The sequence below is a fragment of the Penicillium alfredii genome (assembly GCF_028826965.1).
Source record: "Penicillium alfredii strain IBT 34128 chromosome Unknown utg000004l_segment0_segment0, whole genome shotgun sequence".
In the NCBI taxonomy this organism is placed as follows: Eukaryota; Fungi; Ascomycota; class Eurotiomycetes; order Eurotiales; family Aspergillaceae; genus Penicillium; species Penicillium alfredii.
In genome coordinates, this window is record NW_026622701.1 from 1,470,721 (window position 1) to 1,483,789 (window position 13,069).

At 55.6% G+C, this 13,069-nt stretch overlaps 7 protein-coding genes across 7 annotated transcripts; 4 read left to right on the forward strand and 3 right to left on the reverse strand.

Moving 5' to 3' along the window:
* Window positions 1–565: 565 nt before the first annotated feature.
* On the forward strand, window positions 566–1,205 carry NUU61_002208 (uncharacterized protein; the record flags this gene model as incomplete). The annotated part of the gene is made up of 2 exons (XM_056652790.1): window positions 566–949; window positions 1,053–1,205. 2 exons carry the CDS (start codon window positions 566–568, stop codon window positions 1,203–1,205), a joined length of 537 nt encoding a protein of 178 aa, XP_056513857.1.
* A 155-nt stretch (window positions 1,206–1,360) lies between these two features.
* On the reverse strand, window positions 1,361–3,058 carry NUU61_002209 (origin recognition complex subunit 2; the record flags this gene model as incomplete). Its single annotated transcript, XM_056652791.1, has 1 exon — window positions 1,361–3,058. One exon carries the CDS (start codon window positions 3,056–3,058, stop codon window positions 1,361–1,363), a length of 1,698 nt encoding a protein of 565 aa, XP_056513858.1.
* A 700-nt stretch (window positions 3,059–3,758) lies between these two features.
* NUU61_002210 (bifunctional ornithine acetyltransferase/N-acetylglutamate synthase) lies at window positions 3,759–5,243 on the forward strand (the record flags this gene model as incomplete). The annotated part of the gene is made up of 2 exons (XM_056652792.1): window positions 3,759–4,216; window positions 4,310–5,243. 2 exons carry the CDS (start codon window positions 3,759–3,761, stop codon window positions 5,241–5,243), a joined length of 1,392 nt encoding a protein of 463 aa, XP_056513859.1.
* Window positions 5,244–5,806: 563 nt separating this feature from the next.
* On the reverse strand, window positions 5,807–7,536 carry NUU61_002211 (translocon subunit SEC61; the record flags this gene model as incomplete). The annotated part of the gene is made up of 5 exons (XM_056652793.1): window positions 5,807–5,888; window positions 5,952–7,027; window positions 7,101–7,268; window positions 7,333–7,433; window positions 7,527–7,536. 5 exons carry the CDS (start codon window positions 7,534–7,536, stop codon window positions 5,807–5,809), a joined length of 1,437 nt encoding a protein of 478 aa, XP_056513860.1.
* A 600-nt stretch (window positions 7,537–8,136) lies between these two features.
* Window positions 8,137–9,491, reverse strand: NUU61_002212 (uncharacterized protein; the record flags this gene model as incomplete). Its single annotated transcript, XM_056652794.1, has 2 exons — window positions 8,137–8,948; window positions 8,999–9,491. The coding sequence occupies 2 exons, from the start codon at window positions 9,489–9,491 to the stop codon at window positions 8,137–8,139; spliced, it is 1,305 nt and encodes a 434-aa protein (XP_056513861.1).
* Window positions 9,492–9,998: 507 nt separating this feature from the next.
* Window positions 9,999–10,968, forward strand: NUU61_002213 (putative cyclin; the record flags this gene model as incomplete). Its single annotated transcript, XM_056652795.1, has 2 exons — window positions 9,999–10,253; window positions 10,324–10,968. 2 exons carry the CDS (start codon window positions 9,999–10,001, stop codon window positions 10,966–10,968), a joined length of 900 nt encoding a protein of 299 aa, XP_056513862.1.
* A 481-nt stretch (window positions 10,969–11,449) lies between these two features.
* On the forward strand, window positions 11,450–12,620 carry NUU61_002214 (ATG3/ATG10 family protein; the record flags this gene model as incomplete). Its single annotated transcript, XM_056652796.1, has 2 exons — window positions 11,450–12,003; window positions 12,068–12,620. 2 exons carry the CDS (start codon window positions 11,450–11,452, stop codon window positions 12,618–12,620), a joined length of 1,107 nt encoding a protein of 368 aa, XP_056513863.1.
* Between the last annotated feature and the right edge of the window lie 449 nt (window positions 12,621–13,069).

Below are 13,069 nucleotides of genomic sequence, written 5' to 3' on the forward strand. Positions count from 1 at the left end.
TGGACGATGCTCAAAGTAGTGGGTGCGCTCCCGCGGGCAGGTAGGTGGTTCACGGATGGTTGTAGTGGTGGCCTGTGCAAGTGCCAAGTTGAGATTCCGATTCTCCCTTTTCAGGGTGATTAGTTGATGGAGAGGTGTTCTCTAAATCAATATCGATCAATATTTCAATTTTATATACAGAGAGATTCCAGTTTAAAAACTGAATCGCGTGTCAAAAGTCATAGGTGTCAGTCATGGCACCGAAGAGTCTATAGAGAGCTCTAAGCCAAACCACCCGAGGTAAAAACAAGTATACATCGCTAGCGCTAAACAAAACAACCCTTGAGGTTGCAATTGGGAGCATGACAAAACGTACAGGATCATCCAATTGGGCAATGTCATACAAAACAAGAGCAAGCCAAGCTGACCAGCCATGATGTCACTCGGTATGTATCTTATCGCGTCCCCAGCTTACCTTGCTCTCGCCCTGTCCTTATCCTCCAACTCTTACAATTACAAACAACCACCTCCAAAGTCTTCCAGAATTTCATAAAGCAACAGCCCAAAGACAAAAACAGAAACCACCATGGCCTTCTCCCTCTTCACCTCCCCACCCTCCACAATCCTCCGCCTCGGCCTCGGTCTAGGCGCGGGCCTCTCCGCCGCAACCTTCCACCCACTCTCACCCTTCCGCTCCGCGCCCCTGCAATGCCAGTACAGCGCGCCCTACTACCGACCCGAGTCCGCGACCAGCACCGAAACCGGCTGGGCCGTCAACGCCAACGACCCTATTCTCCAGAAGCAGGGCCGCACGAGGGCCGGCGGCTCCGCGGGTCATGGGCTCTTGACGGCGCGGAATCTGCGCCAAGTGAGTCTGGGGAGTATGTTGGGGCTTGTGGCGGGCGTGGGGTTGCGCGCTGTTTCACGGGTTCTGGTGGTTGTTCTGGGGATGGGGGTTGTACTGGTTGAGGTATGTTTCTCTGTTTTCAGTTTCTGTTTCCTAGGAACACTCTTTTAGCTCACGGGTGTATATATTGGTGATGTACCAAGTACTAATACTATGATTGATATAGTGGGCGGCATCTAAAGGCTACAATATCCTTCCCTTGAACCGGTTGCAACGCTACATCAAGAATGTCGACTTGCGCCGCGCCATGTCCGAGCACCGGCCGTTCAAGGTCAGCTTCGGGGCGATGATGGCGCTGGCAGCATTTGGAGAGTTCTAAGACATTCAAGGAAAGACAACAGTTTGTACATAATATGAAAACGCGCGATCTTTTAACTAAATTACACTCAACGTGTGAATCAATACATAGTGTGATATTCATACAAGGGGTATCATGAATGCGGGATCTACTCGATACCCGACAGAAATATAAGTTTATCCCAGCACCAAATCTTCCAACACGCCCTCCATCTCGTCTCGCGACAATGGAACCCCCAGAACCTCCATGCCGCTCGCGTCCAGGCGCGACGTGATCATCTGGTGGTCGTGGAACTCCTTCAGCAGCGTACGGAACATCATCTCGGAAGACGCGATGAACTCTTCCGTGGCCTTCTGGTAGAGCAGACGGAACTCAATACCCACTTCATCGGGACTCTTGCCCCCAGTTCCGTCGGCCGGGGCTTCCTCGTCGGACTGGTGGCCGTCATCCATTACAGACACCAGCTCCGTCAGTAGCAGGCGGTACAGGTTCCGCGCGTTTTCGGGCAGACTCTTAAGCACAAATCCCACACCCTCTTTTCCGCCGATCCGACGGCCCTTGCGGCCAAGGAGTGCGTGAACCTCTTCGACAACATCGGTCTCAACGGCAAAAGGAGAGAATGTCGTGGAGTCGTGGCAGACGAGATTGAACTGGTCCCGTACGCTGATATCCCACATGAGCGGGAAGTTGGGCGTGTCGGCCGTCATAAGGAGGCGGACACGCGGCGTGGCGGCCAGACGAGCAAGGAGGGCCTGGTTGGCCGCACGCCGAAGAGGCGGAGCGTCGACGGAGTTGATAAGTACTGTGACGGGCTCTTCATGAGCCGGGCGAGTCTTCAGAGCCGACTGTAGCAGCTCCAGCACCTCGGTGGGCTGGGAGCCAAGCTTGGCGGGCAGCTCGTCCCCCAGCACAGCGGTGGCGATCGTGGCGAAGATCGACCGGATCGAAATGCCCGGCGTGTAGCCATTGACTATGACAATGGCAGGCGGCGTGGAGGACACACCCCGGTAGGTATAGACCCAGTCGGCAAACTGCTGCACGAGCTTGCGTTTGGACCCATATCCAAACAAACAGATATTAAACCCTTCGTCGAACTCAAAGGACCACTGCGGAAATGAGCGATGGTGTAGGGCAAGCAAGTACTCCTTTTCATCCCGGCATGGGTCGACATATTGCCGCAGTTTCTCAAAATACTCCTCGTGTGTCAACAGCGGGACCTTGTTCAGGGTCATATTGGACGTCTTGACGGGACCGGCGCGGTTCTGGAAGAAGTACCGCTCGTGCGCCGGGAGTTCGCCCTCTGGCGTTGGGGAACGCTTGTTCCGAGCGCCCTTGGGTCGACCTGCGCGGCGCTTGGGTGCTTTTGTGTCCTTTGCTAGCGGCTGCTCTGCGCCTGCTTCGATACTATCCGTTACGGGCTCGCCCAACTTCTCTGCTTCGGCATCATCATCCTGGAGAATCTCCTCCGCAAGCCGCTCCGACCCATCCCAAGCGCCATCCTCATCCTGCTCGAACAACACCCGGGCACTCTTCTTCTTCGCCGACCGGTCAGCGTTCTTCGCGCGCGTCGGCGTGGCCGCAGCAACGGACTTGGGCTTTGTTGGAGTTGCAAATAGAGACCTGGCCTTGGATTTGTGGGTGGGTGTCTTCAATCCAGACTCTTTTAATGAGGTTGCAGTCACGCCGTTGGCTTTCTTCGGGGTGGACTGGCCGCGTGGGAGCTCGTAGGAGGCATCGCCGTTCGTGACTGGGGGGTTAGACGCATGGCCATTTCGAGCGCCATTGGTCTGCCCCAGCGTCTTCCGCTGTCTCTTCGGGGTCGAAGCGAGTGACTGGTCATTTTCCAGACCGGAATCCGACAGCTTGCGCTTCATGGCGGGCGAGTCAGAACACGGGCTCTTCGCAAGAGATGGGGACAGGAATCAACAATACCATGAGATCCGGAGAATGTGTCCAGGGTCGGGACGCAAGGGGGACGCTTGGCTAAGGGGTCAAGGACGGTTCTCGTGCCTGGCACTTGCTGTCGGCTGGAATGTGCTGGAGTCAGTAAGGGCAGGTTTCATTGACCGATGGGGTTTCTCCGACTCCGTTGGCTGTTGACATCACAACTTACAGTATGTAGATTTGAGATAGGCGCTTATATCTTCTGATGCTTGAGATACTGCTGGTCTCAGCTGGTAAATAGCTTAATAGCTTTGTAATTCAATAACCCTCATCTACCTCCACAACTTCTACTTTGTTCTCCCCGGTCATGTGAGTAGAGCGGGAGTCGACCAGCTTGTTGGCTCACAATATTCTCTCGCCAAAATCACCACTGGACAAGAACTACCTCAATTCTTGGGGAATCAAGTCCCAGCATCCCCAAGCAGCTGTGGGCTGTGAGCTGTGAGCAATTGCGTTCCGAGAGAGGAACTCCGAGACCGGGTCACTTTTTTTTCCTGCGCCGTAAGTGACTCACAGTGCTCCCCCCGATAAGAACGACAACCCCGAGGAAAAACGTATCCTGACAGAATATGCGATAGGCCTCTCTCTTGACACACATCACACATGGCTTCGCACCCCCAATCCGCCATCATGGTGGCTACCTCGTTCGCGCGTATGCTCAAGGGCCAAGTCCGTTGCTACTCCGCACCCTTGGACATGGCCATCCCGGCGTCCAAGCAGCGCTACATCCCCACGGCGGGCACCTATCCTCAGGGTTTCCAGGTCTCCGGCACACACGTCGGCGTCAAGGCGTCCAACACCCGGTTCCCGGACCTGGCGCTGATCGCCTCCGAGACGCCGTGCTCGGCCGCCGCTGTGTTCACGACCAACAAATTCCAGGCTGCGCCAGTGCAGGTGAGCCGGGAGACGCTGCGGACTCGTCAGGGAAAGGGGATCCGGGCGGTGGTGATCAACTCTGGCTGCGCCAATGCCGTAACTGGCAAGGGTGGGCTGGAGGATGCGGTGCAGATGGGCCATAAGGTGGATGAGTGCAGTGGAGTCGAGAAGAATAGCTCCCTGGTTATGAGCACGGGAGTGATTGGGCAGCGGTGAGTCTATTGCCCTAGAGAGGGGAGAGAGAGAGGGAGAAAGAAAGTGAGATTTCAGGACTTGCAAAACTAATTCATATACCTCTCATCTAGACTGCCCATCAGCAAGATCATCGACCGCATCCCCACTGCCCACGCCAACCTCGCCTCATCACACGATGCCTGGCTGACCACAGCCCGGGCTATCTGCACAACCGACACCTTCCCCAAGCTTCTCTCCCGAACCTTCACGCTTCCCTCAGCACCAGACCGCACCTACCGGCTAGCAGGCATGACCAAAGGCGCGGGCATGATCCACCCGAACATGGCAACGCTACTGGGCGTAGTCTGCACAGACGCCGCCGTCTCGCCCGAAGCGCTGCAATCGCTCCTGAAGCACGCCGTATCACGATCCTTCAACTCGATCTCGATCGACGGCGACACCAGCACGAACGACACGATTGCCGTGCTAGCCAATGGCGCCGCCGGCGGCGAGACCGTGCAAGCGCCCTCCTCGTCTGCACCCGCCAGCGCCGACTACACCGCGCTGCAGACGGTGCTGACCGATTTCGCGCAGCAGCTGTCGCAGCTGGTGGTGCGCGACGGCGAGGGCGCAACCAAGTTCGTGACCGTGCGCGTGCGCAACTCGCCGGACTACGAGTCCGCGCACCAGATCGCGTCTACGATTGCGCGCTCGCCGCTCGTGAAGACTGCTCTGTACGGCCGTGACGCTAACTGGGGCCGTATCCTGTGCGCTGTTGGCTATACGCAGGGTGTGCGTGACGGCACCGTCGTGCCTGAGCGCACTTCGGTGAGCTTCCGTCCTGTTGATGGTAGCCCTATCCTCAAGCTGTTGGTGAACGGAGAGCCTGAGACTGTGGATGAGACTCGGGCTAGTGCGATTCTGCAGAACGAGGACTTGGAGATTGAAATCGATCTCGGTGGTGGAGACCAGGGTGCTGCTGGGTGTGACGGCGAGGATGCAGTGTATTGGTTCTGCGATTTCAGTCACGAGTATGTGACTATCAACGGGGACTACCGGACTTAAGAGTAGTTGTCAATCTCTGGGAAGAGTAACGATATACTACATGCGTGTCTACTCACCCAGTAGCACATTGCTTGACAGAGTCAAAATGCATTCCGATCTACTATGCTCGCCAGTTTTTGCTACATCAAACTCAAACTATTCCTGTCTATGACCAACGAGCTCAAGGCAAAGTAGATTGATTTTGGCTTTTCAGATAAGTATGGTTACAGGACCCTGAACAGGGTGTATGAATCGTTGGTATGTCGACGGCGACAAGAGACCCGAACGCCTCCCACCAATGCCTTCTTTCCACTGCACTACCCAATATAAGGTACTCATACACGGTCCCGTCGACATAGCTCTAAGCGCAGAGACAGGAATAAGCACGTCAAAACCAAATATCAAGTCGAGGTGCTATTCCAGTCAAGCCGCAGCAAAGAGCACCCCAATCCGTTCACCCAAAAAATACTATAACGAAGAGCGGGCAAAAGAAGGATAGTGACAGAAACTAAGCAGAGACATGCAAAAGACCACAAAGTCACAAAGTGGCTTTAGTAAGGCTCTTGAAACAACAGTCTCCTAGTCTAGCTGCCAGGGACGAGACCCTTCAGGCCTGAGCCGATGTCACCCTCGCGGGCGGCAATTTCGAAGTATCCGTAGATGATCCTGTCAAGGATTGTTAGTATGAACGATATATGGTAATATTGGACGAAGATAGTGGAAACTCACGTCACAGCCAGGAGGATACCAGTACCGCTGCCCAAGGCACCAAGGAGGTCAGAGGCGACGGACAGAGCACCAATGCAAGCACCACCGAAAGCGGCAGCAGTGGGGATCACACGCTTGAGCTCCTTGTACATGCTCTGCTCACGGTGACCAGACATGACCAGGCCCTGGTCCTTGAGCTGCTTGGCAACGTCACGGGGGGCAGAGCCGGAAACCTCAATCCAGGTCTTGGAGAAGAGCGCGCAGGCAACCAGCATGAAAGCGATATAGACGGCGGTGTGGATGGGGTCAAGCAGAGCCTCCTTGAAGTTCAGCGGGGGCGACATGTAGTAGGCAATACCCGAGGCAGCGTAGAGCTGGGCAGAGCCCTCACGGGGCTCCCAGACTCCGAGGAGCTTGACAAGCAGGTTGTCCGAGAAGCGCGAGTACAGCATCTGGCTGATCAGGAAGATGTTGGAGCACAGAGCGGACTGGAGCATGATGGGCATGTTCGAGGTGTAGAAGAGACGGACGGGGTAAGAACCGCGCATACCACGCTGACGGGAGGACTTGACGGGGATCTCGACCCTGAAGCCCTGCAGGTAGATGACGGCGGCGAAGACCAGGAGAGTGGCCAGCAGGTTCATGACGTTGGGCAGGTTCTGGCGGTAGAAGGCCTCGTACAGGGCGCGCTGCTTGTCGGGCCAGGTGAGGAGCAGGTGGAACAGAGCGATGATGGCGCCCTCGAATTCGGGGCCACGGCCGGTGTTGATGGTGGTGGGCGAGAAAGCTTTCCAGACGATCGACTCGCAAATGTTGGTCGCGATGAAAAGCGAGATACCGCTACCAAGACCATAGCCCTTCTGGAGCAACTCATCCAGCAAGATAACCACGAGACCCGCAACGACCAGCTGGACAATGAGGAGAACACAAATACCGGCACCCAGGTCGCTGGGCTGGCCATAGAGACCAGTCAAAACGTAGACGCAGGCCTGGCCGAAGGAGAGGATGATGGCAAAGAGCTTCTGAGCGGTCTGGTAGAGCTCACGGTCGGTCTTGAGGTCAAGGTTGACGTCGATGAGGTGGGTACCGGCAAGGAGCTAGCAGAGAAAACCGAATGTCAGTATGAATGTCGCAGCGGCCAAGGAACAATTGATTCTTGGGTTTACATACCTGGAAGACCATGCCAGAGGAGATGATAGGGGTGATACCCAACTCCATGAGAGTACCCCGGTTACTGGCCAGCATCATACGAAGCCAGTACAGGGGGTCCGAGGTGTCGGAGGACACAATGCCGTACAGGGGCATCTGACTCATGACCAAGAAGATCATAAGAGTCAACTGCAGAGTGTCTTCATTAGTATCTAAGTTCACTTTCCACAAACACAGAATCGAAGCGACGTACCCCAGTCCACATCAACTTTTGGTTGAAGGGCACCTTGGTCTCAGGAGCTGCCACCTCCGGCAGGAGGGGCGTAAAGGGCTTGATCAAGTCCAAAAAGCGTACTATAACCCTCCATCAGTATTTCCAAATCCATTGGGGTCAATCCGGCGTGGATTGCTGCGATCGCGTGCTGGGAGAGAGGGTTGGGAACTCACGGCCGCTCATGGTGACTGAATTCCTCCCAATCCGTCAAAAACAAGGGAAATGAAGAAAGCTGGGATCAGAAGCCAGCTGAAGGAGCGGCAGGACTTGAATATTAAGAGGAATAAAAAAAAAAAAAAAGGAAAGGGGAAAAGAAGAAGAGTTGGCGGGAATTGGGGGGAAGGGAAGAAGAGGGAACGAGGTTTGGCCACTTTTCGCTTCGCGCTAATTAAGGCCACTTGGTCTTCACCCTTCTGCAGAACGGCGAACGTAACCGACTCGATGACCCCAGTTCAGATAGCTCTGGTGATTGGATTCTCATTGATTCACCTCTTTTTCCAATTATCTGGTTCTTTTTTTTTTCTGTGTTTTTTAATCCTGCGACAAGCTGGGGGCCATCTGGTGTGTTCATGGCAGCCTCGAGCTATCTCCACACTCGGAGTACAGTGACCTGCGACTCGAGACACCAGCTGCCAACAGTTGTCAAAGAGCTGCCACAAATGAATTGACACAAATTAATTCAAAGCCCGATATATTATACCAAATCTACCTGAGATTATTACGAGTCAAATGCCTAGACCAGTAGAGCTACTCCCCGCTCAGTATAAAGACACCAGGTCTTGATCAAGGACCAACGAGACACAGACAGTCTTCGATCACCAATTCCAACTCCCCTAGTCGCGTTTTCAACCCCCTGTTTTCATCCTTCAGAACCCCCATAACACTCCATGCTTCTGACGCCGGGACACCGTGGCAGTTGCTGCACTGGGACGAGTTCCCGAGAGAGCTACCAAGACGCGTCGAGGCAAGGCCCTTGATGACTCGTTCGTAGGTCGAGGAACGTGGAGGCGGCGGCGGCATCATAGTTGAGGCGAGGTTTTTCTGGACAGCAGGTGCGGGCGTCGAGCCGGGCGTGGACAGGGCAACCTGGGACAGGTTGGGAGACGGTGCAGTGAGGGTAGAGGTCGGAGACTCGACGCCCTCGCGCTGCGAGAAAACGCTGTCGGCGACGCTCTCATCGCCTGACTCAAAGCCGGAGTCGCTCGTCAAAGTGCCATGGCTGGCACGCTTGCCGCCACGGTGCGGAGTCTGCAGCACAAGGGAAGGGATATCGTCATCGGTGGGCTTCCCTCGCATGGTGCGGCTGCGACTGCGGGTATTATCCCGCCGTCGGAGCTGTTTCTCCTGTTCCAACTCTTCGGCCATGGCCTGCATGGCTTTCTCCTGTTCCATCACCTTGGCGGCCATGCCATCCAGCTGGGACTTGAGATGGTCGACGCGTGATCGGGTCTCCTCGAGCTCCTCCAGCTTGTCGTTTTTGTCAACCAGTGCCTGATGCATGGCAAAGGTGCGTTGCTTGTAGGCTTCTTGCATGCGCCGCAGCACCATGTCGGCGTGGTCACGCAAGGCATCTAGAGCTGCATCGTTGGTCGTAGCTCCTGAATCCGGCAGGGCCAGAGCCTCGGCGATGTCCATGTTGAGAAACTCATCGTCGATCGGGTCCGGGGGTCAAGCTTGCTCTCCGTCTGCCGTCGCAGACCGAAGAAGGAGAATCGACCTGTCCCCGAGGTCGTGTTTTTGCGCGCGTGTGACATGGGCGCCAGACGGTGAGGCTCTATCTCAGAGTCAGAATCCCCGGGGTGTGTTGTGACCCCTGGATCCACTGGCTCCGGCTTGCCCTGGAACCAATCTGATAGGATTCTGGCTCGAGCTTCCAGTTTCTTTTTGGGAAAGGTGTCGATCCACGAGAGGGTCGAGTGAGTGTGTGGACGAACTTCGGATCTCGGATCGAAGTCCTCTTCGAAAAGCGGAGCTCGTGGGATGTATTCAGTGTTGACCCGACGGTGAGCAGGTAAGCTGCGAAAACGGTTCTCTGAGATTACAGGGATCGTCGATGGGGGCGAGGCAACAGTCTTGTGAGGCCCCTGCGCGTCGTCGGAATGCTCGCTGACAACAGCGTGGGTGTGCTCGGTAGTCATGTCGAAGGAAGGCTCTGAGGTGGAACTCTGAACAGCGAGCAAGGCGAGATTGAAACGTCCTAGGGCCAATAGTGTGCAGGGGGGAGAATAGTGTGCTGGTGTCTGGGAGACAGGGAACCGAGTCGATCAGGGAGAGCTTGGAGAACCCCTGAGAAGCGATCGAAGTCGGGGATGCACTTGGGTGTTTCACAGGATAGTTTTGGTTCGTTTCGTTCTTTTGCTCCTTTTTTTTCTTTTTCTTTTCTTCTTTCCAGTCGAAGATCCTAATAGGGAAAAATAAATAAGAGGCTGGGCTATGAAATAGCGGTGGCTGAACGAGTTCTCCACGGTGATCCACTCAAGAATCTTTGGATTTCTTTGCTCAGTTCGATCCTGTCCCTGGTGGACCTCGATACGCGTACCCCCCAACTTGGATTATTGAGCGCCACTAGTTCTCTTGGTGGGAAGTCTCGCGTGTGCATATAGTTCGCCCACGAGGCGCTGCGCACGTTCAGGTCTGCCACGAGGATGGCGCCCAACCCCGGACTCAAGCACCTGTCCAATGCCCTGGCCACCCCCGACCAACTCTCCAATTCTTCGTCTTCAATTGATGGCGTTCCCTCCGACCTCGAGACATCCATTCGCTGCGCCGGCGTCCAGCTCACCCAGACGGCCGGCATTCTCTTGCACCTGTCGCAAGACATCATCGCCCAGGCGGTCGTGATCTTCACGCGCTTCTGGCTGGGCGCGGACGGGGGAAGCTTGCGGATCTACTCGGCCAAGGTGGGCACACCTCAAGCCCTTGAATGATTCAATCTGTGGGTGTCACTGACTTTATTTTTGTGTGGAACAGGATGTGTCTGCCGCCGCGCTCTACCTGACAGCCAAGCTATCCTTCCAACCCACCTCACCACGCTCCGTCCTCAACGTCTACACTCTTCTTCTATCCCCTGGTGCATCGCCCCTCTGGTTCGTGAACCCGCGTGGGGCACCGAAAGAGCCGCCTTCTCCGGACACTTATGTTTTGTCCGAGGGCGGGTACCAGTCTGCCCGGCTAGTACTGCTTCGCATCGAGTCCGTCATCCTCCGCACTCTCGGCTTTGACACTCATGTCGCCTTGCCTCATACCATCGCCCTGACCTACCTCCAAACCCTGGGTGCGACAAGACCCGCCGTCGCCCGCCGCGTAGTCGAGCATCTCAACGGCGCACTCCTGTCCCCCCAGCTGCTGTACGTGACCCACCAACCCAACGCCTTAGCTGTAGCCGCCATCTACCTGGCTGCGCGGGAGGAAGGAGTCAAGTTGGTCGATGGGGAATGGTGGGAAGTGTTTGATGTTGACCGCGAAGAGCTCGGGTTCCTCGTGGTGGGTATGAAGAGCACGGAAGGGTTCATGCGCGCAGAGGCCGAGCGGTGGAAGAACAAGACAATCCCCATGGTCGTGGATGAGGTGGAAGCTGAGCTTGAGCGACGACGGATGATGGAAGAGGGCGAGTGATATTGAGATGGTCGGCCTCGAGAAATACCGCTGTGTACTCGGATCCTTGGTGACACTCATACGGAATGCCAGATGGGAAGCCCACCTGACGTCCCGCCCGATGAGACTCCTAACAAAAACCCGTGTGGACGGGAGTTGGGCAGGGCAGGACACAGTCTTGCGTGACAGTGACCCCTGGTGCACCCACGGCCAACAAACTACACCGGCAAAGCATGCCAGGCAAGATACATGATTCTTTGGCAGAACTAGAGTCCTCTGGGCGGTCACCTAGAGTTATCAGATATCTTAGAATATCTCATATTAGCTAGGCAACGACATCACATTTATTGCTGCCTCTTACAAAGATGACCAGCTTCAAGGCACCGATGAACTCACGCGGGGCGGATCATGTGCTCCACCGCATATCGCCTTCTTCTCCCCACTCTCACCCCACGCCTTAGCATCCTACATATACACCTCTTCTCTCTATGCTTATAACGCCATGAATATCCTACACTCGACGCTCTCGACTTGGCGGGACCGCCTGGCGCCAGTCTCGCGCACCTCGACCTTCCGCTCGACGGGGCAAATCACCCCCGAGGAGTTCGTACTGGCCGGCGATTATCTAGTCTACAAGTTCCCCACCTGGTCTTGGGCCGATGCCTCCAGCCCCGGAAAGCGGGTGTCCTACCTGCCTGAAGGCAAACAGTTCCTCGTCACCCGTGGGGTTCCCTGCCACCGGAGGCTGAACGACAACTTTGCCGGCGATGCCGGCCACGAGGATGAAATCGTGCGGGACTTCCTTTCGGGTGGCGAGGGGGTGGAGGGCAGCCCCGCTGGCGATGGGGACGATGGTTGGTTGCGCACGGGCGGGGGTCGCGATGTCAGCGCAGACCACAATCAGCAAGGAGCCCGGATCCGCGACGTGCGCACGGTCGACGAGTCTGGGAATCTGGGGGAGCAGGAAGACGACGAGGAGATCCCGGATATGGAGGATGATGATGACGACGAGGAGGCTATCATCCGTGAGCCGGCTGGACAGTCGGATACAGCACAGTGAGTGACTGTTGTTCTTGATATTACTTCATGCTTTTCTGACCATCATATTACTACTCCCTAGACCACTCCGCACTTACACCCTCTACATCACCTACTCGAACTTCTACCGCACCCCCCGTCTCTACCTTTCCGGTTATCTCTCTCCCTCGGAGCCCCTCCCGCCACACCTGATGATGGAAGATATAGTCGGTGACTACAAAGACAAGACCGTGACGCTGGAAGACTTCCCCTGGTTCGACGGCGGCGTCAAGATGGCCACCGTGCACCCATGCCGACACGCCTCGGTCATGAAGACACTGCTGGACCGCGCCGACGCCGCCCTCAAGCTGCGGCGCGAGAAGCTCAAGCAGTCGCAGTCGCATGGAGAGGGCAGCCGAGTTCTGCGAGAGGGTGGGAATAGCGGTCTGGAGGGTCTGGTGGATGACACGCAGGGCTTGTCTCTCCAGGACCAGCAGCAAAAGCAGCAGCAGGCCGGTGGCGATGAGTGGGAGATGTTGCAGCACGACGAGGAAGAGCAGGTTGCCATCCGGGTGGATCAGTACTTGGTGGTGTTCCTCAAGTTCATTGCCAGTGTGACGCCGGGTATTGAGCATGACTTTACCATGGGTGTCTAGAGAGGTAAAGAGGGAAGAGGGAGAGAATATGGTTGTGTATTTCCAGTCTCCGGGGATGGGCTACAGGGCAGAGATGTCCTTGCCCGGCTTGGAGACTGGACTTGAGGACTTAAGAGAGAGAGGGGGCGATTTGATATTGCATGATATGACATGAGCTGGCGTTGATTTCCAAGGTTGCTTACTTCGTTCTGGCCACATGAAACTATTTCTTTTTAATTTTTTTTTTTTCGACCATCCCTTATGCTACGTATCACACTGGTATTTCTGCTGCCTACTTAGAAATCTTAGTATGCTTTTTGTTTATTTATTTACCTCGACGTTTGATTTTTCTTGTATAGATTGATCACATCGTAGATATCAACTAGCGCACTGCACCTCCCTCGCGTCATTCCCTCCACAAACTCTAGAGCATGGTGCTGCGGGAGATCACCGAGCCCCGCTAGCGATAA